General features: G+C 43.5%; 11 protein-coding genes across 11 annotated transcripts; 6 read left to right on the forward strand and 5 right to left on the reverse strand.

Moving 5' to 3' along the window:
* Positions 1–1041: 1041 nt before the first annotated feature.
* O0I10_000211 (uncharacterized protein) lies at positions 1042–2692 on the forward strand (the record flags this gene model as incomplete). Its single annotated transcript, XM_058480325.1, has 2 exons — positions 1042–2376; positions 2435–2692. The coding sequence occupies 2 exons, from the start codon at positions 1042–1044 to the stop codon at positions 2690–2692; spliced, it is 1593 nt and encodes a 530-aa protein (XP_058348848.1).
* Positions 2693–3315: 623 nt separating this feature from the next.
* O0I10_000212 (uncharacterized protein) lies at positions 3316–6032 on the forward strand (the record flags this gene model as incomplete). Its single annotated transcript, XM_058480326.1, has 13 exons — positions 3316–3379; positions 3476–3677; positions 3730–3820; positions 3874–3996; positions 4053–4218; positions 4276–4416; positions 4483–4598; positions 4660–4759; positions 4819–5087; positions 5148–5332; positions 5394–5505; positions 5565–5861; positions 5928–6032. The coding sequence occupies 13 exons, from the start codon at positions 3316–3318 to the stop codon at positions 6030–6032; spliced, it is 1971 nt and encodes a 656-aa protein (XP_058348849.1).
* A 789-nt stretch (positions 6033–6821) lies between these two features.
* On the forward strand, positions 6822–8073 carry O0I10_000213 (uncharacterized protein; the record flags this gene model as incomplete). The annotated part of the gene is made up of 2 exons (XM_058480327.1): positions 6822–7083; positions 7145–8073. The coding sequence occupies 2 exons, from the start codon at positions 6822–6824 to the stop codon at positions 8071–8073; spliced, it is 1191 nt and encodes a 396-aa protein (XP_058348850.1).
* Positions 8074–8364: 291 nt separating this feature from the next.
* Positions 8365–10154, reverse strand: O0I10_000214 (uncharacterized protein; the record flags this gene model as incomplete). The annotated part of the gene is made up of 8 exons (XM_058480328.1): positions 8365–8742; positions 8803–8913; positions 8974–9199; positions 9253–9406; positions 9464–9552; positions 9609–9787; positions 9847–9853; positions 9922–10154. The coding sequence occupies 8 exons, from the start codon at positions 10152–10154 to the stop codon at positions 8365–8367; spliced, it is 1377 nt and encodes a 458-aa protein (XP_058348851.1).
* Positions 10155–10650: 496 nt separating this feature from the next.
* Positions 10651–12999, reverse strand: O0I10_000215 (uncharacterized protein; the record flags this gene model as incomplete). The annotated part of the gene is made up of 11 exons (XM_058480329.1): positions 10651–10878; positions 10937–11112; positions 11185–11520; positions 11582–11643; positions 11715–11975; positions 12041–12109; positions 12165–12300; positions 12380–12405; positions 12469–12755; positions 12817–12841; positions 12899–12999. 11 exons carry the CDS (start codon positions 12997–12999, stop codon positions 10651–10653), a joined length of 1707 nt encoding a protein of 568 aa, XP_058348852.1.
* A 2144-nt stretch (positions 13000–15143) lies between these two features.
* Positions 15144–16903, forward strand: O0I10_000216 (uncharacterized protein; the record flags this gene model as incomplete). The annotated part of the gene is made up of 4 exons (XM_058480330.1): positions 15144–15480; positions 15556–16487; positions 16609–16745; positions 16831–16903. 4 exons carry the CDS (start codon positions 15144–15146, stop codon positions 16901–16903), a joined length of 1479 nt encoding a protein of 492 aa, XP_058348853.1.
* A 746-nt stretch (positions 16904–17649) lies between these two features.
* On the forward strand, positions 17650–18908 carry O0I10_000217 (uncharacterized protein; the record flags this gene model as incomplete). The annotated part of the gene is made up of 4 exons (XM_058480331.1): positions 17650–17701; positions 17848–18029; positions 18085–18511; positions 18607–18908. The coding sequence occupies 4 exons, from the start codon at positions 17650–17652 to the stop codon at positions 18906–18908; spliced, it is 963 nt and encodes a 320-aa protein (XP_058348854.1).
* Positions 18909–19268: 360 nt separating this feature from the next.
* Positions 19269–19520, reverse strand: O0I10_000218 (uncharacterized protein; the record flags this gene model as incomplete). Its single annotated transcript, XM_058480332.1, has 1 exon — positions 19269–19520. The coding sequence occupies one exon, from the start codon at positions 19518–19520 to the stop codon at positions 19269–19271; it is 252 nt and encodes an 83-aa protein (XP_058348855.1).
* Positions 19521–22550: 3030 nt separating this feature from the next.
* On the reverse strand, positions 22551–23756 carry O0I10_000219 (uncharacterized protein; the record flags this gene model as incomplete). The annotated part of the gene is made up of 4 exons (XM_058480333.1): positions 22551–22877; positions 22939–23445; positions 23503–23554; positions 23626–23756. The coding sequence occupies 4 exons, from the start codon at positions 23754–23756 to the stop codon at positions 22551–22553; spliced, it is 1017 nt and encodes a 338-aa protein (XP_058348856.1).
* A 723-nt stretch (positions 23757–24479) lies between these two features.
* On the reverse strand, positions 24480–25763 carry O0I10_000220 (uncharacterized protein; the record flags this gene model as incomplete). The annotated part of the gene is made up of 1 exon (XM_058480334.1): positions 24480–25763. One exon carries the CDS (start codon positions 25761–25763, stop codon positions 24480–24482), a length of 1284 nt encoding a protein of 427 aa, XP_058348857.1.
* Positions 25764–26558: 795 nt separating this feature from the next.
* On the forward strand, positions 26559–27296 carry O0I10_000221 (uncharacterized protein; the record flags this gene model as incomplete). The annotated part of the gene is made up of 2 exons (XM_058480335.1): positions 26559–26614; positions 26699–27296. The coding sequence occupies 2 exons, from the start codon at positions 26559–26561 to the stop codon at positions 27294–27296; spliced, it is 654 nt and encodes a 217-aa protein (XP_058348858.1).
* Positions 27297–27356: the final 60 nt, after the last annotated feature.

Here is a 27356-nt window from a genome sequence, read left to right on the forward strand (position 1 = left end):
TAACAACCATTACAATGCAACCTGCCGGGGAATCAACCGGATCATTCAACAATCACTTACACACCCATCTACATGTGTTGTAGGTGGAGCAACAATATTCATGCAATGATTTATAAATTGGGATGATGATCGATGCTGCTGTCAAACATGCATTACCCTCGTAGATCATAAAAGACGGCTATGGATTGATTGTATAATGATGCACACATGTTGTTATGCAAAGAAGTTGATTGTCAAGTGGAGACAAATCGCTCTTGCCAAGGTGGTCCTTAATGTGCAGAGGGAGCCATATGACATAGACAGTGGTTGCGTTCGAAACACACGTTGAAGGATCATTGGTTGAGCCTGCACACAAAGGCACGTCTTGTCGTTTGACTTTTTGGGTCTGGCTGATAGTCATTGTCAAGCTGGGCTAGACTTCAATATGATATTGGTGGTGAGCTGAGACAATGAAGGTACCAGCTTATTGATGAAAAGGATGACATTACCTATCATTGCTATTGAACCCCTTAGTCCCAGATCCGTATTTTTCGTTCCCCTTAGCACCATCAGCAGCACTTCACTTAACCCCACCTTGACTTTGGTACCCCCCATGTGTTCGTCCCCCAATCCTGTATGCTTTCATCATTCTCTTCTTTCCATTTTAATGATAAGATTTGTTTATGTCGAGGCACAAATGCTTCTAATCCCCCCATTAATCATGCATGTTGGTGAGTACTGGGGTAAACAGCTCAATCTATGATTGGTTCATGATGATCTCTTGCAGCTGGATACCCTCCTCCCCTCTCGAAGGGGACTTTTCAAGATACCAATCCATACACCAATCGTCTGTCGCGAATAATGCGTTGTGCCCGATCCGGCATTCCAATACACCACATATATATAGCCACCTTGGACAAGCGAAAAAGTGCTTCCACCCCCGCTTCCTTAACAAACACCTTTGCATTGTACTTTGCTCTTTTCAAGCGCGTCCCTGGCGTGTTGTAAATCTCTTTCTCTTGTACTTTCTATTGTATGCTTATGATTACCACCGACTACACAATGAGCAGTACCAGAAATATCAGTAGCAATCATTTATGCCCACCACATCTCGCTCTTCAACAGCAGCAGCAGCAGACGACGAATAACAACAATGGTAGTAGCATGTCTTTATCATCTTCGACATCATCGCTTTTGTCAATGTATCCATCTGTTGACGATTTGCAACAAGGCTTTCAACCACCACCCGATAGCAGCCAGGCTTATTATGGCTCGTCATTAACGCCATCATCAATAAGAGATAGCGAAACAAAGACCAAAAGCGGTGTTGAAAGTAGCAACAGCAGTAGTAGTCAGCAGCCACATGGCGAATTTAAAGCGACGTTTTACAACCCGTTTGAAACCAAGCATCGAAGACGCACTTCACCCACTCAATTTCGAATTCTCGAAGCAGCATTTGAGGATAATCCAAAACCGAGTGCTGCCAAGCGACAAAGTTTGGCTGAAGAGTTGTCAATGACAGCTCGAGGTGTACAAATTTGGTTCCAGAACAGACGTGCCAAGGCCAAACAACAGCAGCAAAGTGATGCTGTTGAAGAATCATTGTCAACAAGTCGTAAGCGACAACATGGTTCGGAAGAGGATGAAAAGAGGCAATCACACGAGAGTAACAACAAGCGACGTGTGGCGGTGGTGCAAAAGCGGTCGGCTGGTAAGCCGTTGTACACTGAGTGGGATAGCCAAGAGCCCCTTCACCAACAACAGCATCACAGCGTGACCAATGAGGGGCAAGTGCATGTGACCTCATCATCTCCCACATCTTCGCACGCTTACAGTAGTAGCAGCAACAGCAACGTTGGCGATGATGGTATTACCGGAATGCACCCGACAGCAGCATCAGCCATGGCTCATACTCGTTTGCAGCAGCAGCATTCACAAACATCAGTACCACCCATGTGCTTTGCCACTGATACAACATCGTCATCGTCTTCAAGTCCTATTGACCCTGCATTTGAGTTGCCTATGACACCTTCCATGTCACCAGCTACTTCTTCAATGTATGACTCTTACCCAACATTGCACGTTCGACATGCAGCTACTGCATCATCCATGGTTGATCAGCAGATTTACGCCACCACCACTTCACCTTGCAAACCTGCATGGACATCGCATCATGGCTTTGATGAAGAGGCTTTTCCAATAGAGTCATCATTTGCTTATCATCATCACCCGCATCAGAGCACCGTGTCGGATTGGTCCCCGATGTCCCGATCCGTTAGCACACCCCTTTTGTGGCAAGGTAGCAATTCTGGTGATATGCAACACAACCACCACCACCATCATCACCACCACAGCTCATCCTCGTATTTACCGGTTTGGGCATCATCAACAGATGAGGTATGTGCACACTCTTATCACGATTATTGTAATGTACTTATACATGTATAACAATTAGGTGGTGTCAACTACTCCCACTACTACTACTCCCACTACACCTACTCTTGTTGTAACGCCGTCATCCTGTGTGCAACCACCACTATCCATTGGAGTAGCAACATCTGATGCTACAGCTGCTGACGAGAATAAAAATGCTTTTGATGATCTCGCTCGTTTCATTACTGCTGCTGTGGTGGACTATTCTGGCACTAACATCTCTGCACCCTCCTCCACACCTTTTGATATTCGCTGCTGGCCGGAGCTGGTGTCGATGTAACAAATGTCCACAACATCAACGGTATCATTATTCCTTCCCTTTCCTCCACTCATATACACTCTTTTATTATTATTACCTGTTATTATTCACCCTACATATCCCAAACTCTTGTATATGCTTCTATGCCGCCGCCGTCGTCGTGTGTTTATAGCCTTTTGCTCTCTCTCTTTCTCTTTCTTTTCCTCTCTCCTTTGTATGATCACTCTACGCATATACACCTTATGCTATATAGCTCTCCTCCCTTCTCTCTCTCTCTCAATTCCCCCCTTTTTATTGTATGTTTTCTTATCCCTCCATCTTAATTATGTCCTTCTTGGTGTCGATTGTAAGGTGGGGCTTACTTTCCACGACAAAGTAATCCACTGGATTTTCGCTGGTCGAGGCGATCAATCACCCAACATGTATATTCGTTTTCTTCCCTTTTTTTATTAATTGCTTGTTCCATACTTGAATTTCTTTTATTATGTGTTCTATCGATAAACGGTTCTTCGTCTTCTTTCTATAAATGCAATTCTGCTGGTCGTGTGTGTGCAACGTGGAGCGATTACATCTGATCAAATGTCAGCTGCTGGGATGGATATCCTTCGCACTTCCTCTTTACTCTCTACATTCCACTCCACAGCATGCAAAGCCCAATTATCGTCGACAGTGGAACAGAAGACCGTTCGCTACGATCAGAGCAATATGGTACGTCAATGTGCGACAACCACTACCACCAACGTTTTGCGTTACGCCATGATGACAACTTCAAAGGCTGATGGATCCCCATTTGAATACAAACAGCTGCTGTCGCGTCCATGCTTAATCTGAACGCCACCCATGCCGACAATGTTTTGGAAACAACACCAGCTCCAACTTCTTCAAACAGCAATGAGAATGGTGGGATGCTTTGGAAGGCTCTTATTTTCGACAAGTTTGGCCAAGATATCATCTCATCTATTATGCGTGTCAATGATCTACGCGAGAACGGTGTCACTGTGCATATGTAAGTATTGATGGTATATTGTAGTGATGGGTATTTGACTAACCATAGGCAGGCTGCTTTCTCAGGATCGATCTTCTCTTCCAGATGTCCCTGCCGTATACTTTGTTGAGCCCACATCCGAGAACGTCAAGAAGATTTGTGAAGTATGTATGGTTGCTATGGCATTTGAAGGAGTTACTGATCGCTGGTATGATAGGATATGAGTCGTGGATTATATGAATCATACTACATCAACTTTTGTTCAACCATCCCACGTCCTATTCTTGAAGAACTCGCATCAACCACAGCTGCCAATGAAACATCCGATCAAGTTACTCAAGTATGGAAGTTGGATAACGTACATGTATAATAGCATGTTAACAATGGGTTTGATAGGTCTATGATCAATACCTCAACTTCATATGCACCAATCCAGACGTATTTTCTCTCAATCAATCGCAGGTGTTTGTCACTCTCAACAATCCTGGTGCCCCAGAAAGTTTGATTGATGAAACGATTGATAAGGCCGTCAATTCTCTCTTTTCGGTCATTGTCACTATGGGTAAGTGTGGACGGGTGATTCAAACATTCCATGTATCGTTGATGTGTATTCATGCAGGCGTCATCCCCATCATTCGGTGCCCACGAGGAAACGCTGCGGAGATGATCGCTACCAAGTTGGATAGCAAACTACGTGATCATGTCATGAATTCACGGGCCAACCTCTTTTCAAACAGCTCATCCAATTTACAACGACCAGGTAGGCATGATCAGCACACTGGCAACGTATAGCAGAGGATATTAACGTGGGCTTTCATTCCATTAGTATTGATTTTGCTGGATCGTAATATGGATTTGACCCCCATGTTGAGCCATTCTTGGACATATCAATCTCTTATTCATGATGTTCTCGAGATGAAATTGAACCGGATCACTATCGAGGTATGTCATATTTCTTCCGGGTGGATGGTACGCATATGTATATTGATATCTTTGGACATAGGCAGATGAAAAGATCAATCAAACCAGGAAGAGCTATGATATTGAAAACAAGGATTACTTTTGGAGCCGAAATGCTTCGAATCCCTTCCCACAAGTAGCTGGTAAGTACATAGCGATGTCGAGGAATGATGTACGTGCATTAAATGGTGGCATTTTACAGAGGACATTGATGTGGAGTTGAACAAGTACAAGAGCGATGCAGCTGAAATTACGCGCATGAGCGGTGTTAATTCTCTCGAAGATGTCAACCAACTCGACTTATCCAACAATACCAAGACTTTGAAATCTGCCATCACAGCCTTACCCGAGTTGACAGCAAGGAAAGCTACTCTTGATTTGCATATGAACGTGGCAACTGCACTGCTCAACAAAATCAAAGATCGACAACTCGATACCTTTTTCCAGATTGAGGAGAACATTACTAGACAGGTAGGAACATCCTTTTTTCCATGTTGGTTCTACCCACTAACCAAACATGTGCATGCATAGAACAAAAACTTGTTGCTTGAAGTCATCCGTGATCAAGAAAAGAAGAATCCAGAAGACAAGATGCGTTTATTCTTGATCTACTACCTATCAACGGCTGATGAAGTACCAAAGGAAGATATGGATGCATATGAAAAGGCATTGGGAGAGGCAGGATGTGACATGACACCTTTGGAGTATATCAAACGGTACGTTGGGGATATTTTTACAAGTCATATCCATTGACAAAGGAGCTAATACACGGTACAGCGTACGACAGCTTATGCGGATGACTTCAATGATCTCTTCGCCTTCGGTTGGCCAATCTTCTGGATTCTCACAAAATGACCTATTCCGTGGTTTTAGCAGTATTGGCAACAAGGTACATGCTCTAACATCAAGGAGAAGGAAAAGAATGATTCTAATAGGCTTACCTCTTAGCTGACGGATCGGTTGAAAGAAGGAGGATTAGGCGGCAGCTTCGATAATCTATTGTCAGGCGTCAAGAATTTATTACCTGCACGTAAAGAGCTCGTCATTAGCAAGATCGTTGGCGACATTATGAATCCACCACAAAACGAACCATCCAAGGCTGATGATTACTTGTACTTTGATCCCAAATTGAGCCGCAACTCGCGTGCGCCACGTCAACACAAGGCTTCTTTCCAGGAGGCAATCGTTTTCGTTGTTGGTGGTGGTAATTATGTGGAATACCAAAATCTCCAGGAGATTGCAAATGTAAGTATGAAAGGATAATGGGGACATAGGATGATTTACTAATCTCGGTGGAATAACTTTAACCAGCAAAACAATCAAAAGAAAAAGATCACGTATGGATCGACAGCAATATTATCGCCGCATGAATTCTTGGATCAGCTAGCCACGTTGGGTAGAGAATCAAATGCTTAAACAACGACAACAAAGACTATAATGCATCTTAATGACGAGAACCATGTGGGAGTTTAAGTTAATGCAGGTTGTGGGGTTGACCATTGGTACACTCGCGTGTGTGAATGACCGAATGTGACCTTGAATCACAATCAATTGATTTCATTTATATCATGCGAATATTGAGGGGGTGATTTTGAGGAGTACAAGCTTAAGGAGAAAAGAATAATACATGCACGTAGACTCACAGTAGCAAGAACAATCAAATGAGGCAAGTGCCTCGTCTGAGGCTGGAATGCGAACAAATGTGACACGGCAGATGGTATCCCAGCTGAATACTGCAGCTATTGCTATCGTAGCTGAGGATGGGATGTGGAGGTAATTCAATGATTGGCGATAAAGAATACAAGGATAAAGTAGTACAATCATGGCAAGTGTTTTATTGTGAACAAAGATAGTACAAAGGAAACAAAGGATCTACTATGCTATTGCTACAACAAAAAAACCACGCGACATGCTGCTCGGATGAAGATCCGATTAGGAGATGAAAGGGGAAAGGGGATGAATGTAATGTGCCAAGGTTTTATTGCGGTCTTCTTTCCTAAACAAAGAGCTCACTCGTGTGGCAAAATGTATGGTGGTACAGATGCACATGTCTTTTTTCATGTCCAACATTGAGTGTTGTACCGTTTGGTTTCCTTTCTTTTCTTTCTTTCTCGTATTTTCTTCTTATTCTCGCTTTTTTCACACACACATTTCTCTGCTTCATTTTACTCGTTGCCTGCCTTATCGACACTGGCTCAATGTCCAATGAACCCATCTTTTTCAACGCACAATAAGGGTAGCAGTTCTGTGCGTGAATCGATTCTCTCAACCACCACTCGCCCTGTGTCCCGAAAGTGGAAGCAACTGGTTTCGAAACTAAAATGGTTCAATAAAAGGCAGCAACCCGATTTTAGGCCGAAGTCTACTGGCCAAGCAATCACATCTACAAGAAGTATTACGAGACGACGTTATAGCAGCGATGAGCTTACACGCACCAACGAATATCCTTTTTACACCGCACAAAGAGGTAAAAAGAAGGCATCATTATCATCAATGGGGTGATTAACTTGAGTGCATATTCTTTATAGAAACAACGAGTAAAGAGCAACAACAGCCAAATACTGATGCAGGACCATCAAAGCAACAACTACATGTTTCATTACCGGCAGGACCGGTATGTTCGGCATTATCACCACCCCCTCGACCATCAATGGTAGCTCGACGTGTCAACAACAATACACATCCAAGCATGAGTCGCCGCCAAAGCAGCACAAACACAAAACAACAAGAAGGTGACATTGTGCAACCACAGCCGCGTCGGTCATCCTCATCACGACCCATGATCCAGACTTTCAACTTGCGATTGTCTATCGATATTGAGCGTCAAAGCATGCTATGTGGAAGTCCATCATCAGCAACAACATCGAGTATTAGCGGTGAATCATATGCACCATCATTATCACGACCTACAACACCTTTTCGTAGCGGCACGCTTGGTTCTCACAGCTATCCTTTCCCACCTACAACAACAAGTTCAGCTGTGCCACCTGTACCTGATATACCACCACTCAAAGAACGTCGTAAACGTCGAAGCCCCATGTCAATACCAGATGACTTGACACTTGATTTGAAACGTAGTTCTATTTCTGCTGCAAGTGCAACCGAGATTGAACGAGAAAAAGCCATGGATGCACTTGAAGGCAAAACATCATCATCAGCTTCATCATCATCTTCATCCTCCGTTTCATCATCCTTGTCCTCAGCCATTGATCGTGATAAGGCACAATATGAAGCTGTGGTAGCACGCACTCAACGTCGTCGTGCAGCAGCTGCTGCGGACTCTCCACCCAATTCTTCTTCTTCTTCAAGACGACCTATGATCTCCTCCTCCACCCAACAGCAACAACAGCACGTGTATTATCCAGCTACTCCGAATTCCATGGTCACCGTCATTGGCCATCATCAACGTGTTGATGACAATGGTCATCTCTACAAACAAGTAGATACCTTGACTTGATAGATTTTCTTCTTTACTTTGTATACACACAACCCATTTTCATTCCCCATCGCTGGTTCGAGAAGGATACCCCACCACTTCCTTTCCCTCTCTGTTTGTTTCAATATTATCCCTGTCATTCACTTTTTTTTCTTTCTTAGCAGTAGTTGCAATGTTTTGATATAAAGAGCATGGTGGATTTGATAACTCTGCAAGGTCATTATAGTGTGTATAAAACGAAATCATGTTGAATGGGCATATACAAATGTTAATATGTGCTAGGTGATACAAGTCTAAAAAATTGCCATTGTATTATCGCAGTTCATACTGGTTCCACCGCTTATTGTGCTCATCATTGTCGTCGTCGCTGTTGTCCAGACCATCTTTGCTTTCACGATAGTTTGTCATGGCACCATCAACAAGTAAAATGGGCGTGCTTTCAGCCACCATGCTGTATATGGGTCCTGATGATTGTGGTGATAAATGCTCGCTTGTGTCTCCATCATCTGAGGCTATCTGATGGTGTAGCTCCTCGTCGTGTATATGCTTACGGGCTTGTTCAGCCGCCCGTCTCAATTTGAGCCAGTTGTAGAGAGCGATACCAAATAAAGTGATGCATAGACCAATCGTGTTGATGACTGTCAATCGATCGCCAAACACAAGCGTGGATATAAAGATAGTTGCTACTTCCTATATATGCCAAATGTCAGCATTCCATCATATACATGCCCACATCAATCCCAATCTTACCTTGAAAATACCACAAACACTTAACGTAACCACGGATGTACGCTTTATCAAGAAAAACTCAGACGAGATCATAACGAATGCCAATACGCCTCCAGCCAAGATGGTAAGAGCCTAAGGACACGTTGTTAGCTCTTTGTTCTTTAAGCCATCTCCCACACACACGATACTCACTGTGTATAATCCATCCTCGAATGTGACAAAAAAGACGCTTCCAAAGATGGTTGGGTATCCTTCCACAGCTGCTGCCAGAATCAATAGCACCACCGCTTGAGCAGGAGCCAAAAAGAAAATCGATGCGAATGGATTGGATAAGCCCATGCTTTCTTTACGCAACAGCACCTCCGTTAATGACCAACGTAAACCACCACAGGCTGCAGCAGTCATGACAGCTATAAATCTGACAGGGCTGTTAATATCCTTTCACCTAACCAGGGTGGCTATGGCACTTACCCAACCAACTCAAATTCCGTTTCATCAGATACCATAAGAAGCACACCAACAATGATAATCAAGATAATGCAAATGAGTTTGATGCTTGGTTTCTCGAGGCGGAATAGGAATGCAAAGACCAATACGAATGCAAGCGTGGAAGATTTGCACATGGCTTGAATAAAAGTTAGTACTTCATGTCCTATATGGCATGTCTTGCTATTGCACATACTGTAGAAGGATAATGTAATGGTCTTGAGAGAGAGGTTGGAGAGACCAATATCGAGGCTGGTGGCAAGAGCACATGGGAAGACCTTGTACCTATGAAACGCGTTGATAAGCACTTGTATTATTGGATTGCTGCTTCCGTAACATACATGTAATCCTTGATCGTCGGCCTTTTAGGTGGTCGGATTTTGGGAACGAGCAACAATGAAAGACCAGCAAAACCGAATTGCACCACCATGTGAATGCTGGATACAAAGAGAGGGAATTGGAAGTTGTAATGCTCGGCTGAAAACATCCATTTGTTGTAGACTGATAAGAATGTAGCAAACTACACAATGAATATCATCAATACCACCACGAGTCGTCCCTGAATCGGCTTTACTATACCGTGTACCTAGAAACGAAAGGTTGGTTTTAGTGATACGAAGCTATCCCTCTTTTTTCATGGCATGATAGTCTTACCATGATAATATCCAAAACAAGTTGATCGCTGACGACTTTAAAAGTGCTTTCTTATGTGCGCTAAGCGTGTGCTGTGTTTTTGTTGGCCTGTCATCGTCTGTGGATAGCAATCGTTCCGATGACATTGGATCGTGGTCTTGTAACGGATAGCTGTCATCATCCATCGACGATCGCAGCTCGATGTTGTCATTGATAGCTGAATGGGGCCGTGTGTCGTCAATGGCAGTGGGCATGTCTCGTATCGATAAAGGCTTTGCGGGGGTAAATGGTATAAAGCGTGGTTAAGGTTGTTCAAGGGACAAGAGGAATAAAATGAAACAGATCCCCCACCCCCACTCCGCACGCTGATCAAAGCACCTCTTCAGTTGATGTTGTTAACATGCATGTTGGCACCCAAATGATGATAAAATCTCTAATTGATCATCAATCAACAATTCTGCTCTTGGCTAAAGGTGTCGTACGCATTTGAGCCCATATTGTCACGTGAGCGAAAAATGAAAGAACGCGTTCTATCGAACATTGTTCCATGCATACAATTCAACGTACATCATTGTACTACCTGTCATAAGGGTGTCCACATTATCCGCTTGCAGCATTTACCACATCCAAGTTTGATAAGCCCGATCCAGCTCTTTACCCTCCCCCACACAAATGATAGCTCACACATCCATCACCACTATAAATAATTAGCCCCTTCATTCCCAGTTTCATACGTTGGATCATGTATTATTAGAGTATAGGTGTGGGGTTTCTAATAATATCTTCAGGCAATGTAGAAGGCTCCGGACTTGAAGTAGTAGGGTAATCGTGCCCAAATTGTAGTACTCGGCGATCCTTAATGTATCGTTGGTCAATTTGTTCCAATGTTTCATTCGCTGCTCGAGGATGAGGTAAATTAGGATCATAAAACCTAAAGTTGGCACTGAACAGCAAATCGATCTCCTCCAACGACATGCCCTACCGGTATCTAAGTGAGCTACTGCATATCGTGTTTCATTGTTGTTCTAGTAGTTACCTTTGTTTCTGGAAAGTAAAGATATACAATGACCGCAATACATATGCTGAAAATACAATAGACCAAGAAAACTTTCCATTGAATGCTGGTAAGTGCGATGGGCGAAAGTTCTGTCACACCAAAAGTGAAAAACCAATTGACAGCCGTGGCAATGCTAAATCCCTTAGCACGAACGCCTATGTAACCACAATCACCATGCACCATTCATGAGTCCATATTATCCATCTTGGCAGAGATACCGTACTTACCATTTGGGAAGAGCTCCGCTGGATAGATCCATCCCAATGGTGCCCAGAAACATCCATACGTGGCAAGGAATAAGTAGAATATCACAAAGAACGCAACGGAACTTGCACGTGGCTCATGTAGGAACAATGCTGTGGTTTGATCCGAGAGATGATCGTAAAAATCCCCCATCCCAGAAAATCGGCTCCCAGCGACTGATGATATAGCTGCTAGGATAGCCATCCATAAAGCACTGAGTACAGCACCGGCAATCATCCCATGTCGTCGATGCCATCGATCAATTAAGCATACAGGTAACAGCGTTGAAACCACAATCACCGATCCACTGATGGCGTTTGCTATATAATAAGCCTTAATGATGATCCCATACACCTCCTCCCAAAAGTTCTCCTACTGTACCAAAAAGTGTGGCTACATGCCCATTGAGCCCAATAGCACGGAAGATGAGTGGAGAATACAACCTAATTGATCAGCAGCAATGTAATGATTAGCTATGGATAATCCAAGATGCCAATCTCTATTATAAACGTACATAAGGGTATTGGCTCCTGTAAGTTGCTGAAATGCCAATGATGCACACGCAAGGATCACACGACGAAGATTGTTATCGCTGCTACGACGAAATAGCTCCCTGTATCCTTTCTTGGTGTATCTTTCTTCAAAGCATATCCTCTGCTTGATTTCGGCAAACTCCATTAGCACCTCTCGATGTCGTGTACTTCCATCTCCTCGTATCATAGCGAGTGTCCGTATCGCTTCCTTGTCACGATGCTTCTGTATCAAGTATCTTGGGCTGTCATGTTATGCATATCAGCAAATCTCTACTTTGATATAGCGAAGATCCAGGTAGTATACTACCTTTGCGGAACAAAGAACAAGCCAATCGCGTAGATAGCATTAGGTATGAGCTGCACACCAAGTGGGATCCTATATCATATGGGTTGCTTAATGACTTTGAAGAGACCTACCATATTTCATTTACCTCCATGAACGACTAGTTTGCAATGATGTGCATCCAAACGTGATCCAAAAGTCGACCGAAATACCAAGAACGATGCATAGCTGATGGAAAGCAATGAATCTTCCCCGAGAGCTGGGTGTTGCAATCTCTGTGATGTCTGTATGTAGATATGGAAACATAGATATTTGCTGATGAGATACATTGTTTGTGACAAGAGCTCAAATCCAACGGCTTACAAAGCGGGACTACCATTGACAACATTCTCAAAGCAATGTGCGTGAGTCACATGATGATGATAATATGAATAAAGTACACTCCTGCTTACCCAACACTGATGCCCACTAAGGTGCGACCTGCGTATATCTTTGCCATTTCATCGGCTGCCACCAGTAGTAAATTTCCCAGCATGCATAACAAGGAGCCAAAAAGAGCAAGACCACGACGACCAAGGAAATCCGCCAATGGACCACCCAACAAGGCACCGACAACAGCACCGATCATCATGGTAGTGATAATGATAGTGTATACTTCCAATTCCTCAACAATGCGAAAGTGCTTCAAAAAGTTAGGCATAACCATGACACTTGCCATGGCAACCAAGTTGTACCCAAACTATGCATCCATATCAGCAATCCATGTTACACAATGTCTCTCTTTTTTTCCTGCAGCTCACCAAAAATCCACCCAGCGACAAGAAGCTATCTTTACCAGTAAGTATTCAACAAGTCCTTCCTCATGAGCAAGAGTGTGCTTACGTGCAAAGTGCAATGAGCCGTGTTTTAGTCGAACTGAAGAGCTGCATTTTGGCATCCCAGCCCAGTGGTGGATGATGGCGCAAGAACGTTAGGCATTTCATCGAAAGCCTTTTTTCCGCAATGGCAATACAAGCTGTCTAGATCCGAGATGTCCCAGAGAAAGCAGAGGTAGCAAACTTGAGTAAGAGGGAAGAAGCAGCCATAAAGGGTAAGTGAAAAAGACGAGGAAAAGGTTGATTTCATGCTGTCTTGGACGAGTCTACAACATACCCAATACATTCACCATCTTCGTTTGAAGCTATTCTCCGTCGTACACCTACTCATCCTCAAAGTACAAACAACGTCTTCATTGGGTTTGATTTGTTATTAGCCGGTTGCTTGGATATTCTCATCACCAAGATCTCGTTGCCCCGTTGTCAAGGTGTGTGTCCATGCTACGCTTGTGTTATTAGCCATTCCACACATTCATTGTTGTGTCTCTCAGCAGGTGCCACCCGTTATGGAATCAGGTTTTCATGATCCTTTTTTGTCAAACGTATCCATCTTTCCAGCCATCAAGTAGTAGGAAAATTAAATATATCGCCGAGGACGAGGCGTTGTAGTAGTAGTGTATGCTTTTGCTCTCAATTCGATGATCATCATAATGGGCGATCCAAAGCACCTGTATCCTGCCACAAGTTTCCCACATGCAAATAAAGACCTGATCTTATTGGACAATACGCACGTGTCTGCTGCTGCCATCTGAGTCAAGAGCTTATGCAATGCATCAAGTGATGTTTATATCGTGAAATTCAAGGGAAAAGGAGATGTCTGCCACGTCTAAATAAAATCACACAAACACACACACGCCAACGAATCAGGTCGATTGTATGTGTAGTTCAAGTGATGAGTGAAAAAACATCCTTTGCGCATTGACCAGCGTCATCTTGGTGGCAGCAATATCACCCACAGGGGTTGTGAAGGGGTTTTGCCTGTAGGGGAAGAAACGTAGTGCCCTGGTTTGGATACATTGGTTTCTTGAGGAAAGGTTTCGCGGGTCACATTATAGGAACGATAAGGACATGTATGTTGCTAGGTGCATATCAGGATCAAGCAACTACACCAAAGCCAGTGGGTTAGGCCCATGATACTGGTAGAAAGCTGTATGTTAATTCCATACGACTAAAATAATAATTGTCATGTGATACCAGGCACGTATGGAAGCCTAAATGTTGCCCTTCTTCTTGTGGACTGAAAAGTGAGCCTTTTTCACCAAGGATCATCATCATGAGCACACTCGGGATGGAAGGTAATAATAGTGCTGTTAACAAAGACAACCACGTGAAGACTAATGCTTGTTTTTACCGGAAACATAGGCGGCATGTATTCGAGACGCGGGGTTGTACCTATCAGGTACACATAATGGGCCTGCTTTTTACGACCGAAAAAGCACAGCGTTTACATGACCATTGGATATTGCTTTCAAGCAAGTTGTGATAAAAGTGGAAGAAGCGCCGTCTCATCGTGAGCATACAAATTAGCTTTACATATCCTTGCATTGGGTCATGAGGCCACGTTTTTCTGGATTCAGTTGTATGCTGCAAGCAACGCGCATCGGGTAAATAAGTTTACGAGGGAAATGACGAAATGAGTTAGAAGATCCAGCTAGCAAAGCGAAACGATGATAGCATTTTAATGGCGCTGGTCTACGTTATCTCTCTCTTTTATCAGTAACTGACACGAGTTTATCTCAACCCTTTGGTGCTGTGATCTTTATTCGTATGCGTTTCGAGCGCAATGATCATTGTGACACAGCAATGGATGCTATAGATATGGCCTTGGTTGTGGTTTTAAAAAGTGTGTGCAAAGACACATGCATTGAGCTCGATGTGATGATCGACTTACGAGGGACAACCTAGAAAACAAACAACAAACAACGCGAGAATCGTAAAGATGCATATCGACACTTTTCGGAAAATTCGTCGAGAACCAGGAGAATCAATCGGCTGCAATGATAAACGAGGCGAAAAGCAATCCGATTGTGTCAATTTCATGAGATGGTATTGAGATGTTGTATTTACACAGGGAAAGAGCGATTGAACTTTCACCACCGTGCGTGATAGGATGTGCATAAACACACACACGCACACACATACAAGACCATCAACAAACGGAAACTTTCCCTCCATTTCCTTTTTTCTTTACTTTTCATCTACAGGTGCCAACACTTGCTCTTCTTTCGTCTCGTGCTGCAGTCCCCCTTTCAATGACACAGCTTTACAGCTCCTCGGCCAAATTATTTTCGTTACTATACTCGTCCAACAAGAGCGGGCGACACCAACAACAGCACCAGCAACAACAACATAATTCATCCATATCTTCAAATACCACACATATTGCTGTCATCACTCAAAAGGATGGCACTGTAGTTACTCGATGCTTAAACAGGCGCCCTTTAACATCGCCGACCGATTCTTCAATATCCAACAGCACATCACAAAGCTCCAAGAAGCAGCGCTGCTTTGCCTTTTTGAAATTCTCCGGTTTAAGGAACCGATCCTCACCTTTAGTGGCAGGGCCATCATCATCACCTTTACCATCATGTGAGTTTACATGATTGATTAACTTGAAGAAGCGCAAGATCTATTTTTATTAAACCATGCTAATGAATCACTTAGGCGATATCCTGCAACGTCTTCCACCTGAGGTCATTCAACTTGTGCTTGTGTATCTCGACTGTGCAAGCATTGCAACCCTATCAAGGACAAATAGACATATGCATGCAGTGTGCAGTGACGATGGTTTATGGCGTACGCTATTGACTCGACACTTTGGTGCTCGAATCAAGCATCCTATTTTACCAGCATCTGACTATTATCGCCATCATTCACTTTTGGAAAAAAGATGGCAACGAGGGCAAGCACAAGCACGGTATATGGTGGGGCATACAGATAGCGTCTATTGTATTATGCGGTATGATGAACGATACCTTGTCAGTGGTAGCAGGGATCATTCTATACGCATTTGGGATTTAGCAACATACACATGCGTGGCAAGTCGCACACATCACGATGGCAGCGTATTGTGTCTCAAAATTCAGCGTGATAGCGGACATCATTGGATGGTATCTGGATCATCGGATGGTACATGTGTCATTTGGCATTCGCTACCAGCCTTGGTTCCTGTACATCGCTTACGAGGTCATACGAATGGTGTATTGGATGTATGCATTGTCAATGAATGGATCGTAAGTGCCTCACGTGATGGCACGGTGCGTGTTTGGGATCAGCTTACGGCAAAGGAAATTCGCCGTCTCGATGGCCATGGTGGACCTGTCAATGCACTACAACAAATTCGTGGTACATCACATGTTGTTTCAGCTTCAGGAGATGGCACACTTAAAGTATGGAATGTGGATACTGGAGAGTGTTTACGAACTCTTGTTGGGCATCTACGTGGTCTCGCATGTGCAAAATATGATCCCATGGCTGGAAGGATCTTTAGTGGTGGCCAAGATGCATTGCTTAAAGTATGGAATGCCAATACTGGTGACTGTAAAGCAACACTCGTTGGCCATGATCAGCTCATTCGTACAGTGGATTGTTACGGGGTATGTTATTATCATCCCTTTTTGTGTATGGGGGGAGGTGGATCAATTAAAGTGCATCAAAGGATGATGCTCTATATAAGGGTCATTCAAATTCATTGCTCTCTTTTGTATTCTTCTATAGGATCGTGTGATCACAGGCAGCTATGATCGTACTCTCAAGGTCTGGGATGCCAATACAGGTCAATGCCTGTTAAACTTTCAAAACGCTCATGACAGCTGGATTTTCAATGCATTGATTAGCCCCACACAGATTATCAGGTAGATCAAAGAAAAGCCCCGAAGGAGTGCTATCCGAAATCAAGATGTGGTCATGCTCATGTGTGTTTATTTATTGTTACTATAGCGCCGGTCAAGATAAACGGATTTTAGTACTAGATTTTGGTCATGACTTGCATCTCGGAGAAAGCAGTTGTTGAATACACAAGTTAATGTGCTTTCTTATGATGATGATGGTTGATAGTATTCAAAAGGGTATGAAGATGGGTGAAACAAACAAGCGAGAGAACACCTTGATGGTTACGCTGACAAGGGAAAAGAAAAGGGTGATGCATCAGGGTATGCAATTTTCCGATAATAAGAAAGAGCATCCATTACTACTACTATTGCTATGGTGATGGATCATGTTGTTGTACTAGCTTGGGCACCATGATGGGAATTGGGGCAGCCGACGAGATGATGTTGCCTGGCAACGGGGATTAAGCTACTGCCAAGAGTTTTCGACTGGGCGTTTGAGATAAGCAAAGAGACGATCCTTTTAGCTCATTAAGTTGATACCATAAAATTAAGAATGCCGTAACAAAGATGTCATGGTGATGATTTGGCACAACGTTGCACACACTGCTGCTTGCCAAATTATGCAAATGGAGGAAGGATGATGGGTACCCGGTACTACCATGAATGCAGGAGGCTGTTGATGGGCTAAAGAAGCAATACAAAGACGCAAGACACATCACGGCATATGGAGATATATGAAAGGTTGCTATGCGCCCACATGTAAAATAGGAGGTTGGCAAGCAAGAGGGAATAGCCCGATATTAGCACAAATGGCATCCAATCACTGGCTGTAATGACGTAGTGCCAACAAGCTCATAATGCGCATGTGCGGTCGTCGTCGGTTTTTTGCCTTTCACTTTTCCTCTTCTCATCTAAGCATTCCGTCATTATGAGACTAAGCAAAGTGACATCACTCGTTTCTCTTGCTTTTGTTGGAGCAGGTAAGTGATTGTATAGAACGAGCACATTGAAAACAGCTCTCGGGACTAATGTGAGCAATGCTTCCACCACACTCCATATCCTCATTGTCAACCTCTTCTTCCTTCACACGTGGTCTGTGCATTTTGAACGACTCCAGCTATTGCAGCTCCTCTTCAAGACTTATCCACCACATCCATCGACGTTACTGGTGTTCCAGCAAACGTTAAAGGCGATGAGCATTTGTATGTTACAGTGACACGCACTGACGACCTTGTTGACGACGATGGATCATTGCTCGCCGAGCGTGTGATGGCTGTTCAAGTATCCTTTGATGTGATTGAGAACCAGGTATATAAATGATGCATGAATTCGATTTTCTTTATGCTTACGCATGCAATGATAGCTGCATTGTAACGGTGTACCCGTTGACGTCGGGGTGTCGAATGTTCAAGTTGAAGCTGCCGTTGCACCAAATCCAGAAAAGCTGATGATCGCCTCTGAAGAAGAAGCTGCCATCTTGGAAGATACTTTTGATATTGGCCTTGCTAATGTGGAAGTCCATGCCACTCTTTTGGATGAAATCAAGCTCGATGATGGTACCACCTTCCGTCGTATGGCTATCGAAGAACGTATCACCGAGATCAATGGCGAACAAGTGGTTCAAACCAATGCTGGTCAACAAATTTTGGATGTCTTTGATAATGGCAAGGTGGAGCGATGGGCAGTGGATCCTCTTACTGGTTTCTTGCTTCCTGGTCCTGCTATGGTTGCTGAGGAGGAGAATGCTGATCAAACCCAGGAGAAACAACAACATGACGACATGTCATCTGGTAGGTTTTTTAATTTATCACCCGTTTTTTTCTTCTTGTTTTCTTTCTTTCTTTCCATGATCAACCTGACACTAATGCATTCAAATCATCTCCAGAACCCCACAACATTGCACAACCACCCCCCAACATGATTCCAGAACACGCCGGTCAAAAGGGATGTGCCTCAGCTCTTGTTGATCCTATGGTGACTTGGTGGAATGAACAAAGCACAGCTGTTCGTGGCATGATCACTGGTGGTGTATGTGCATTTTTCCTCGCCATTGCTATGGTTATCCGCCAAATCATGGTCTCAGCTCACGATGAATACGAGCCCATTGCGTTGTCTGACAAGGAAGATGAACAGGTCTGGTCAACCACCGAGAAAAAGGATGAAGAAAAGCAACCCTTCCTTTCGTAAAGCAACTCTTTCACATATACGATCACTTTCCTCTTTACTCCCCAATATGAAAGCAACAATGAATCAATTTTCGTTACACAACTTTAGCTAAAACATGTTGGCTTGAACTTTATTGTGCATTCAATGCACATTAGATATATATATATATATATACGAGAGAGAGAGAGAGCAAAAGAGAGAGAAAGAGAACGTATCGGATCGGCTATAATGATCCTTTTGGTATCTAATTAACATATGATGTAAACAGCAACAAAGAAAGGTGTGCGTGTAAAAAGAAAACGAGCGGGATGTTATGTACAAAAGAGAGAAAAGAGAGAGGAGAGGAGAGGAGGAGGACAATAGTCGTCAAATGATGACAGATCACGAAAAGATGGCAGAAAGATTTCGGTGTTGTTGTTGGTAAGAGTCCTTTTTGCGGATGGTGCCAATGAATCGTTTTAACTTTACGGTCAAATTCTTGTTGTGATCGGCGGCAGTGGATGAGGAAGAAGACGAGGATGATGAAGAGGCGCTCGACGCGGTAGAAAGTGTTGGTGATTGGGGTTCTTGCTCGAATACGGTATCCGGTAGAGGCGTGTCAATATCAAAGTGTTCGACGAATCGTGAAGCCATGACGTAAATTTGATGATTTGCAGAAAATGAAAAGTGAAAAATGAAAAAGAAAACGAGCGGTTGGGGGTAGTGGTTTATATATTGGTACAAGCAAAGAACCCACCACCTACCTGCCATCCACCTTTTTTGACCCCGCTCCCGATCCGTCATTTTTCATACCTAAAAGGAAAGGATCGTGTGTGGGTGACACAATGAAACTCAAAGGCGTGTTGTGTGTGTGCGTGGTGGGTGTGTGCTTTTTGGTGCCCTGTTGTGTGCTCCTTTGTTCAGCGACGGTCTGGAACACGGCTACCCTAATTCAGGCTCCACCCTTCGATATACACTTTTCGCCCTGTATAGCCAACATCCCTCTTGATCACTTTGCTCCTACTTGTATCTCACATTTTCATTCATTGTTTTCTCCTATGCTGTATAGTCCACTGCATCAAACATCCCGATGACCTGCTTCTATTAGTGCGTGATGAGATCTATTCTGGTCATTGTTTCTGATCGTTTTAAATACTTGTGTAACAGTGATCGACCCCATTGCTAAAAAAAGCACCCAATGCAGGGACATGGAAGATGTCGACTCGCTGCTACAATTGGAGGTGTCTTTGACGCCCTGTCACCCTCGTTAAGATCCGGGTCACCATTCCCAAACATGAACATGGTGCGGACACAATATTGAGATTTCTAGTTCCGTGTACCTGACAGTTTTGGCGATCATGTTGGGGAATAAAGCAACAACAATAACATATAATTAACATTCATGCATGACTTTACGCAGCCCACATTAACATGTGCCTGTATTTGGAGATTTGTTGGTTTCTTTTTTTTGGGATGCAGGTTATCCCATATCGGAAAGTGATAGAGAAGAAAAAAAAAGGATGTCATGTACGTAGTCATCACTTGCACCCAGCAAAAAGTAGATTTTCTGCCATCGGCGAAGAAATACCTATATCATTTGGGAAGACCAACAAGGCCACACACACACGTGCACGTCCCAAGTTAACGAATAAAGTTGGTGGTGGTGGTCTGTGGTGGTGGGGCCATGTACACACATACACCATACTCCCTCTCAACATTATGCCAGGATGTGCTACAAGTGTGCCCCATTGTGCAAAGAGGACCCCCTGGCCAAAAAGTGCATACTTTTTCCGCACAGGACTTGCTCAGGGGTTGCTCCGCATTAGGATAGTCGGATTCGAATGCTGGGTTGTCCCACGTTTTATTAGGTTGAGTTGCAAAAAAGCGATATAGAAAATACGCTTTCCCCCAAAAAGCAAGCGTTCTTCATATATCGGTGAAAACCAATCATAACCATCATCACTCATTCTGAGTACGTATCCATAGGGATGGTATCCATGCAACATGCATAGTATAAGAAGGAGGATATTATAGGGTGCAATCTATGCGATGTTGCTGTTGTTGCTTTGGGTTACAGGAGAAATGAATGTGCACAACATCTACATGCAAGTATCGGACGAGAATCATTGAAATAGAATATGTGGGCTTGTGCTGTGCTGTGCATTGACGTAGTAGTCAGCCGTATCCAGCTACTAGAAATAAAGGAGGGCGTGCGAAAATGAAGCTACCTTCACATGCGAAAGGATAAAGTAGCATGAACGATAAAGATTGGTTCTTCTCGAAAATCTATCGGAGGCTTGACATCCGTGGAAATAGACATCCTCGGGTTTGCCTTGAAAAAGTGCATGAAACTGATTTGGTGAAACCGCGGAAGGCAGCAGGATCGCCACCTGTTTTCTCTACTACGCCAACTCCTTGATATTCTTCATCGGTACAATCCATGGGCAAGCGTAATATGTGCTAGGCATAAAGAATCGTTCCAGTTGTCACTTTCAAAAGCTGTTGCCATCGTGTAGGGTAATTCGATCCAATATCTATGTATGGCCTTCAGCAAGTGCCAATCCTTTACGTACCAGCAGTATAACCCTGATGCCAAATAAACAACAATGCTCTCTTCCTATCAGCTAATGAAGGCATCTTTTATGCTTTTGGATCCTTTTTCTTTATTGAACTACCTTTCGCTTATCATAAAGTACAACTACAACTTTCAAGGGTACTACTCGCTTCACTACAGGGCTGAAACACCAAATTGGCTGGTTGCAAACGTAGCGTTGTCCCTCGAACACCCAAGAGTAGTTTCTCGACAAAGTCGTTCGCTTGCTCCAATACGATTGGTATGGTAGCGTTGCCTCCATCACTTGAACCTCAAAGGAATTGACACTTGTTGCTCGTTTCATAGAGCCCATTTGGCTGAATGCACCACTCTTTTACACCCATTGCTGACAATGACCGGACAACGTTGTTGCTACATAGTTGCTGAAAGTGTCTACCTTCAAAACAAGAGAAAAAACAGTGGAATAGAGGCTGCGGATGTTGAGAAAAAAGGGTGCAATTGTAAATGAATGAGACCCACAAGTTGATGTTTAAGGATGCCAAAAACCATTTTAAAAGGCGATCGATTCTGGGGGTAATTGACACGTCCTCAGGACCTCTGTCACTTCTTAAAATTGGAACGATACAGAGAAGATTAGCATGGCCCCTGCACAAGGATGACACTAACTCTCTGAGATGGATAGCTCTACGGAGCAAATTTTTTTTATTTGTTGCCTTTGCTCATTCATCAGCTTGTTGACTACATCGTGTTATTGCATTACTACATAAATAAACATCGTCATATCGCTTTTACGCTCAAACACCGTTTGCCATGAATCAATTAATGTTGACCTTGCGAATTCTTACACAAAGACATCAACAATCCCTATACTTGGATGCATATGGTGAACAAGCAAATGATAACAATCCACAAAGAATACTGCTTCTCAATCACAACGATTGCTGTGATAGCATCTTTTGCACAGCCACACCGGCACCACTCTGAGGATGAACCCGATCCAGCATAATTTTGTGCGCACGGGCTATTTATATTCCGCAAAAGGCCATACAACGCTGTGTAATCCATTCATTGATTGCAACCAAAATAACAATAGTGTGTGTATTTACAATAAAAATGAGTGTTACATGTATCTACTGCTCGATTTCTTCTATTTTACTTTGGTTGTCATTGTCATTGGGCGTTGAACCTGTTGTTGGCAAGCCGACATAGACCTTGAATGTATCGTAAAAGAGCCACTGAAGACCGGTCAATGTACCAATCATGACGATACGAGGACCAAGTCCACGCCAGACACCCTTCCATCCAAGTTCTTTGGCAACTTCAATAGCACCCATTTTAGGTTGACCGGGTGCAGGTTCGGGAAGATTATTAAGTTTGGACACAACCACGTCGGCTGGATGAGAAACAGAAGCACACAAGACACCAGCAATATAGCCACCAGCAAAGCTGACACCAAGCTATTGGATATTACACGTTAATGGATGATGCATGTATACACTTATCATGATAACATCATACCTGCTGCAACTTGTTGTATTCATGCTTTGGTTTGCTGAGACATGTCTTGTAGATAAACTCGACCGTAGCTTCAAAGGATGCAAACTTCATCATGGTATATGGAATTTGACGACCCCAAAGAGGTGTGATGCCCTTGTAAAAGCCCTTGAGACCTTCGGCAGCATTCAATTTTTTGAAGCCTTCAATAGTACCGCGTGCAAATGGTGGATAGGATGTTTGTTGTCGCACCTTGAGTGCTTCCCAGGGACACAACAAAATGTCAGCGAAAAACTCGGCTGAAGCTGAAGCCGTGAGGTACAATAATCCACGATACTTGTGTGCATTGGTTTCACCAACGATATCGGCATACTTGTACTTGAAGTACTCGTAAAGACCGTACTTGCCAGCACCTTGCATTGAATAGCCAACAGCAGTGGGACCAAAACCCACCAACAAACCTCCCATGCCTTCCGTACGAATGATTGTTTTCCATCCATCCACAATGCCCTTATAAAGGTCTGGTTTCACCTATATGCATTGCATGAATTTCCAATCCAGTAGCAAGTAAAATGACTTTTCTCTTACCTGAAGTCGACACTTTACAAGATCCAAAGGTGTCATTAGAGCATGCGTGGGTCTAGTAATATATGCGTGTGTGTGAATACGGGATGTGTGGAACCCTTTGGCCTTCTCGATAAAATACATTACCCGCAAGCAAGGATACCACCAATGGTGCATGCAGCAAAGTATTGATTGCTGTAAAGCTCAATAGGCTTCTTGGGCGCAAATGGCTTGTTTTCTTGCACAGAGGCAATAAAATACTGGCTAGCGATAGACATGGTCGAGTGATGTTGTTGTTGTTGCAAAAGGAAGAATAAAAGAAAAAAGAGAAGATACTGCTCATTCAAAGGGGCACATGCCCATTGCTTTATATTATCAGTAGGGTGCAAAAAAGGCAGTCGATGACGATCCCGTATGTCGGAAATGGACGGGAGATTCTCCACCATTATGAATCATATGCCGCCCAAGCCCCTCGTCATGTTCCTTTGTGACATCGAACAGTAGTGCAACAATCATTAATCGTACTCTTTCACCCTTTAGACGTGAATTATTTCGGAAGCGCTCGGGAGGTTGCTATGGAACCCATACGCTATTCTCCCCTTACTTTGTTGTCGGAACGAACAAAGCAGTACAACGAGCATCGATACCAGGATGTAACTTTTTCCTCCTTGATGGTATACCTCATTCACGGCGTAAAGTGATTGAGTCATGTATTGCATTGCATGTTACGGGTTGCTTTGACAACCCCGTTTTTGGTTCCATCATGCAAATGTTTATCCGACGTGTCATGACGCATGAATGATGATGATTCTGCATTGTACATACCCTGATGATCCCTTCCATATTTGCCACAGACATTTGATCCCATCATTATTCCAATGTAAACAAATCATACATGTCATTTTACTGTTATTACTGCTACCAAAGATTGCTATATATACAAATGATGCTGCGTGCCTGATAATTCAAAGATCAAATCATAATAGGATTAAAGGGGGCCTTCAATCACGAACAATCACACACAATCCGTTTTGAGATAGCTCTTCAAGTGCCTGAGCTGCTGTACAATGCTTGGCTTGGTTCTTTGATTGACACCATTGCGTACCCAAAAACACGTATGGTTCTTGCTGCTGCTGTTGTTGTTCTCCATTCGACGCTTGCTTGTCCTTTTTAGCTTGTAGCGTAATGGTGCATCGAAAGATGGTACTTTTAGTGCGTTCATCAATGCTGTCCTCGATGTCATAGGTTGGTATCTCCCATTGTAATTTGCTTGCCAATTCGTTCAACATCATCATCTCGGTCTTGTTGAAGGTTGAGATAATAGGTCGCTTGTGGATGCCTGGTGGAAGGCTGAGTTTTGGCAAAGGTCGCGTCAAAACGCCTGGTGGAAGTGCTGAGGGCTGTGGTTGTAGTTGTTGATGTGGCTGTTGGGATGGGAATAATGATGGCTGCTGTGGTGGAAATAAGGATGGCTGTTGTGGTGATTGTAATGGTTGGAATTGCTGATATGGAGATAATGGTTGCTGTAGTGATTGTAGTGGTTGCTGTTGGTCGACCGATACTCCACAAACATCATATACCAACGCGACTATGGCGTAATAAGCGCAATGATTCTTGGCATCATTGATAGTATCTTGTGGTTCAGGAGTAGTAAAAACGCGACTATCGACAAAGAGAGTGGCAGTGTAGGGTGCATGGGTGCGTCCACCGATGGCATGATATGCTTGAGCAGTTGTATAGCGTGGTGGTTCAATGGCAAGCACCTGGACAAGTTCATTCAGCAGACTAACGTATGATTTGGAATGTTGATCGTTTAGAGAATGATCCAACCAACGTTGAACGCGTTGCACCATCTGCCTTCGTGGAGCTGCTGAAGGATTGGATGACATGTTGTTTGTGTTGTTGTTGTTGCTGTTGACTGGGGATAATGCATTCGTTGGTGCTGTTGGAGGAGGAGGAGGAAGAACAGCATTCGCCTTTGCAAACGACTGCCAAGCTGAAGTATCTTTTTCATCCAAGGGCTCTTCTTGAAGAGGTGGTACTTTGGCTTTGGCCATGTATGGTTGATCATATAACGCCATAGCTGACACGGCTTCTTTGGCTGTTTTTTTCTTCTTGTAGAAATGGGATCGATAGGTGCGTCCAAAGAGGGTCAATTCGGCAGCGTATCCTTTAATGGCGTCATTGTAATGGTATAGGAATTCCAACTTGGGTGGCTGCTTCTTGTGAATGCTGGAGACCTTTTGGACGTGTTCGTTTAATTGTGAAGTGGCCGTCTCTGACATTGGTGGAAAGTGGGTGGAGGTGTGGAATGCAAAGACACGAAAAAGAAGGCGACTTGCGTTTCAGAAAGTTGGCTGCGGGTATGTATGTGTGTATAAATCCTGACACCTTAATCTATCATACCAACATACCCACTCACGTCACCTACTCACCCATCCATCCATAACAAGTGATACACATCTTCCACTCCATCAACCCCTGTACATCACGTCATGATTGACTTGGCGAGAAATAAAAGAGATAGATGGATTACCACTTTCTATAAACAAGAGATGATGGGTTATTTTGTACTACACGTATGCCATGGTAATATCATTAGTCCATGCTCCTCTTTGCGTTAGCCTTTGACATAAACGGCATTTGTCCATTTTCTCGATTTTCTGTCGGCATTTCATCAATTTGATAAAACGAGTACAATGGAAGCAAAATATGATTTACGTTTGAGACAACATTCATGACAGCCTTCTTCTTCTTACTCTTTTCCTTTATACAACAATGTTCAATGATAAGCGGTGGTATTGAATGAGGGTATAATAAGAGGAGAGATGAATGGTATTGACGATCACAAGACCCAAAGTGTAAGCATTTGAGGACTTCTTGATTAGGATGTTGCACGTTCTTCTGTGCACTGCGGGTCCAATCTTTTTATTTGAGGATCCGCAAGTCTTTCCTGCGTTTCCGGCGTGCAAGGTTTGGGTCAATATAAGGCAAAATAGAGGCTCCCACTTGCCGTGTGCAGTGTTTCTCTTCTTTCTCTCTTCTTTTTTCTCCTCTTTTTAACTATACACCTTCCCCATATGCGGTTGTTTTTCCTGTTTTCTGTCATTGCCATCGCTTTGGCTGCAGAAACACAGTAAGTAGTCCTTCTTCTTCTTCCTTTTTCGGTTGTCACCTTGCAAATACCAATTGACATCTTTTTGCGGGAAACAAAAAAAAGGGAGTTACAACCAACGGAAGACCATGCAACATTTTCAGGGAATCACCATAGCAAAGCTTTCAACGTAGTGCATGTCATTGCTGGCGTGGTGGGTGTTGTGGGTGCAGCCATGATTGCAGTGGTAGCTTTTGTCGTATGCAGACGCCATCGACGACGACGACGAGAGTCGAGTTACAGCAACAATAACGATCCACATCGTATTTCATCATCCTCCAAATCATCTTTTCCTCCCAACATGAAATCATCAGCACAACCAGGACTCTCATCATCATGTGCACCCATCAATGCATCCAGCAGCAGCAAACCGACATCCTCACTTCCTTTTGACCAGTTTGCAAGCGCCTTTTCATACGATGAACAACAACAACGTCAACAACAATCATCGAGTGTGGCGCTTACATCACCATCAGTATCTCGTGTTGCTATACCTGATCATCATTTACGACGCCATCAAGATGATGATATTGAAGCTGGTCCTTCCATGCAACAATTGCAGCTTCAATACAGGCTAATGCAATCTTCATCACCACCAACATCCACCGCTGATCATCATCATCACGATACCTCACAATCACCACCACCTCCTTACCAGCCGTAATCCATTCAACTTGTATACACACACACACACACACAACAGAGCACGTATATTTCTCCATTC

Source organism: Lichtheimia ornata (assembly GCF_029851405.1).
Source record: "Lichtheimia ornata isolate CBS 291.66 chromosome Unknown scaffold00001, whole genome shotgun sequence".
NCBI lineage: Eukaryota > Fungi > Mucoromycota > Mucoromycetes > Mucorales > Lichtheimiaceae > Lichtheimia > Lichtheimia ornata.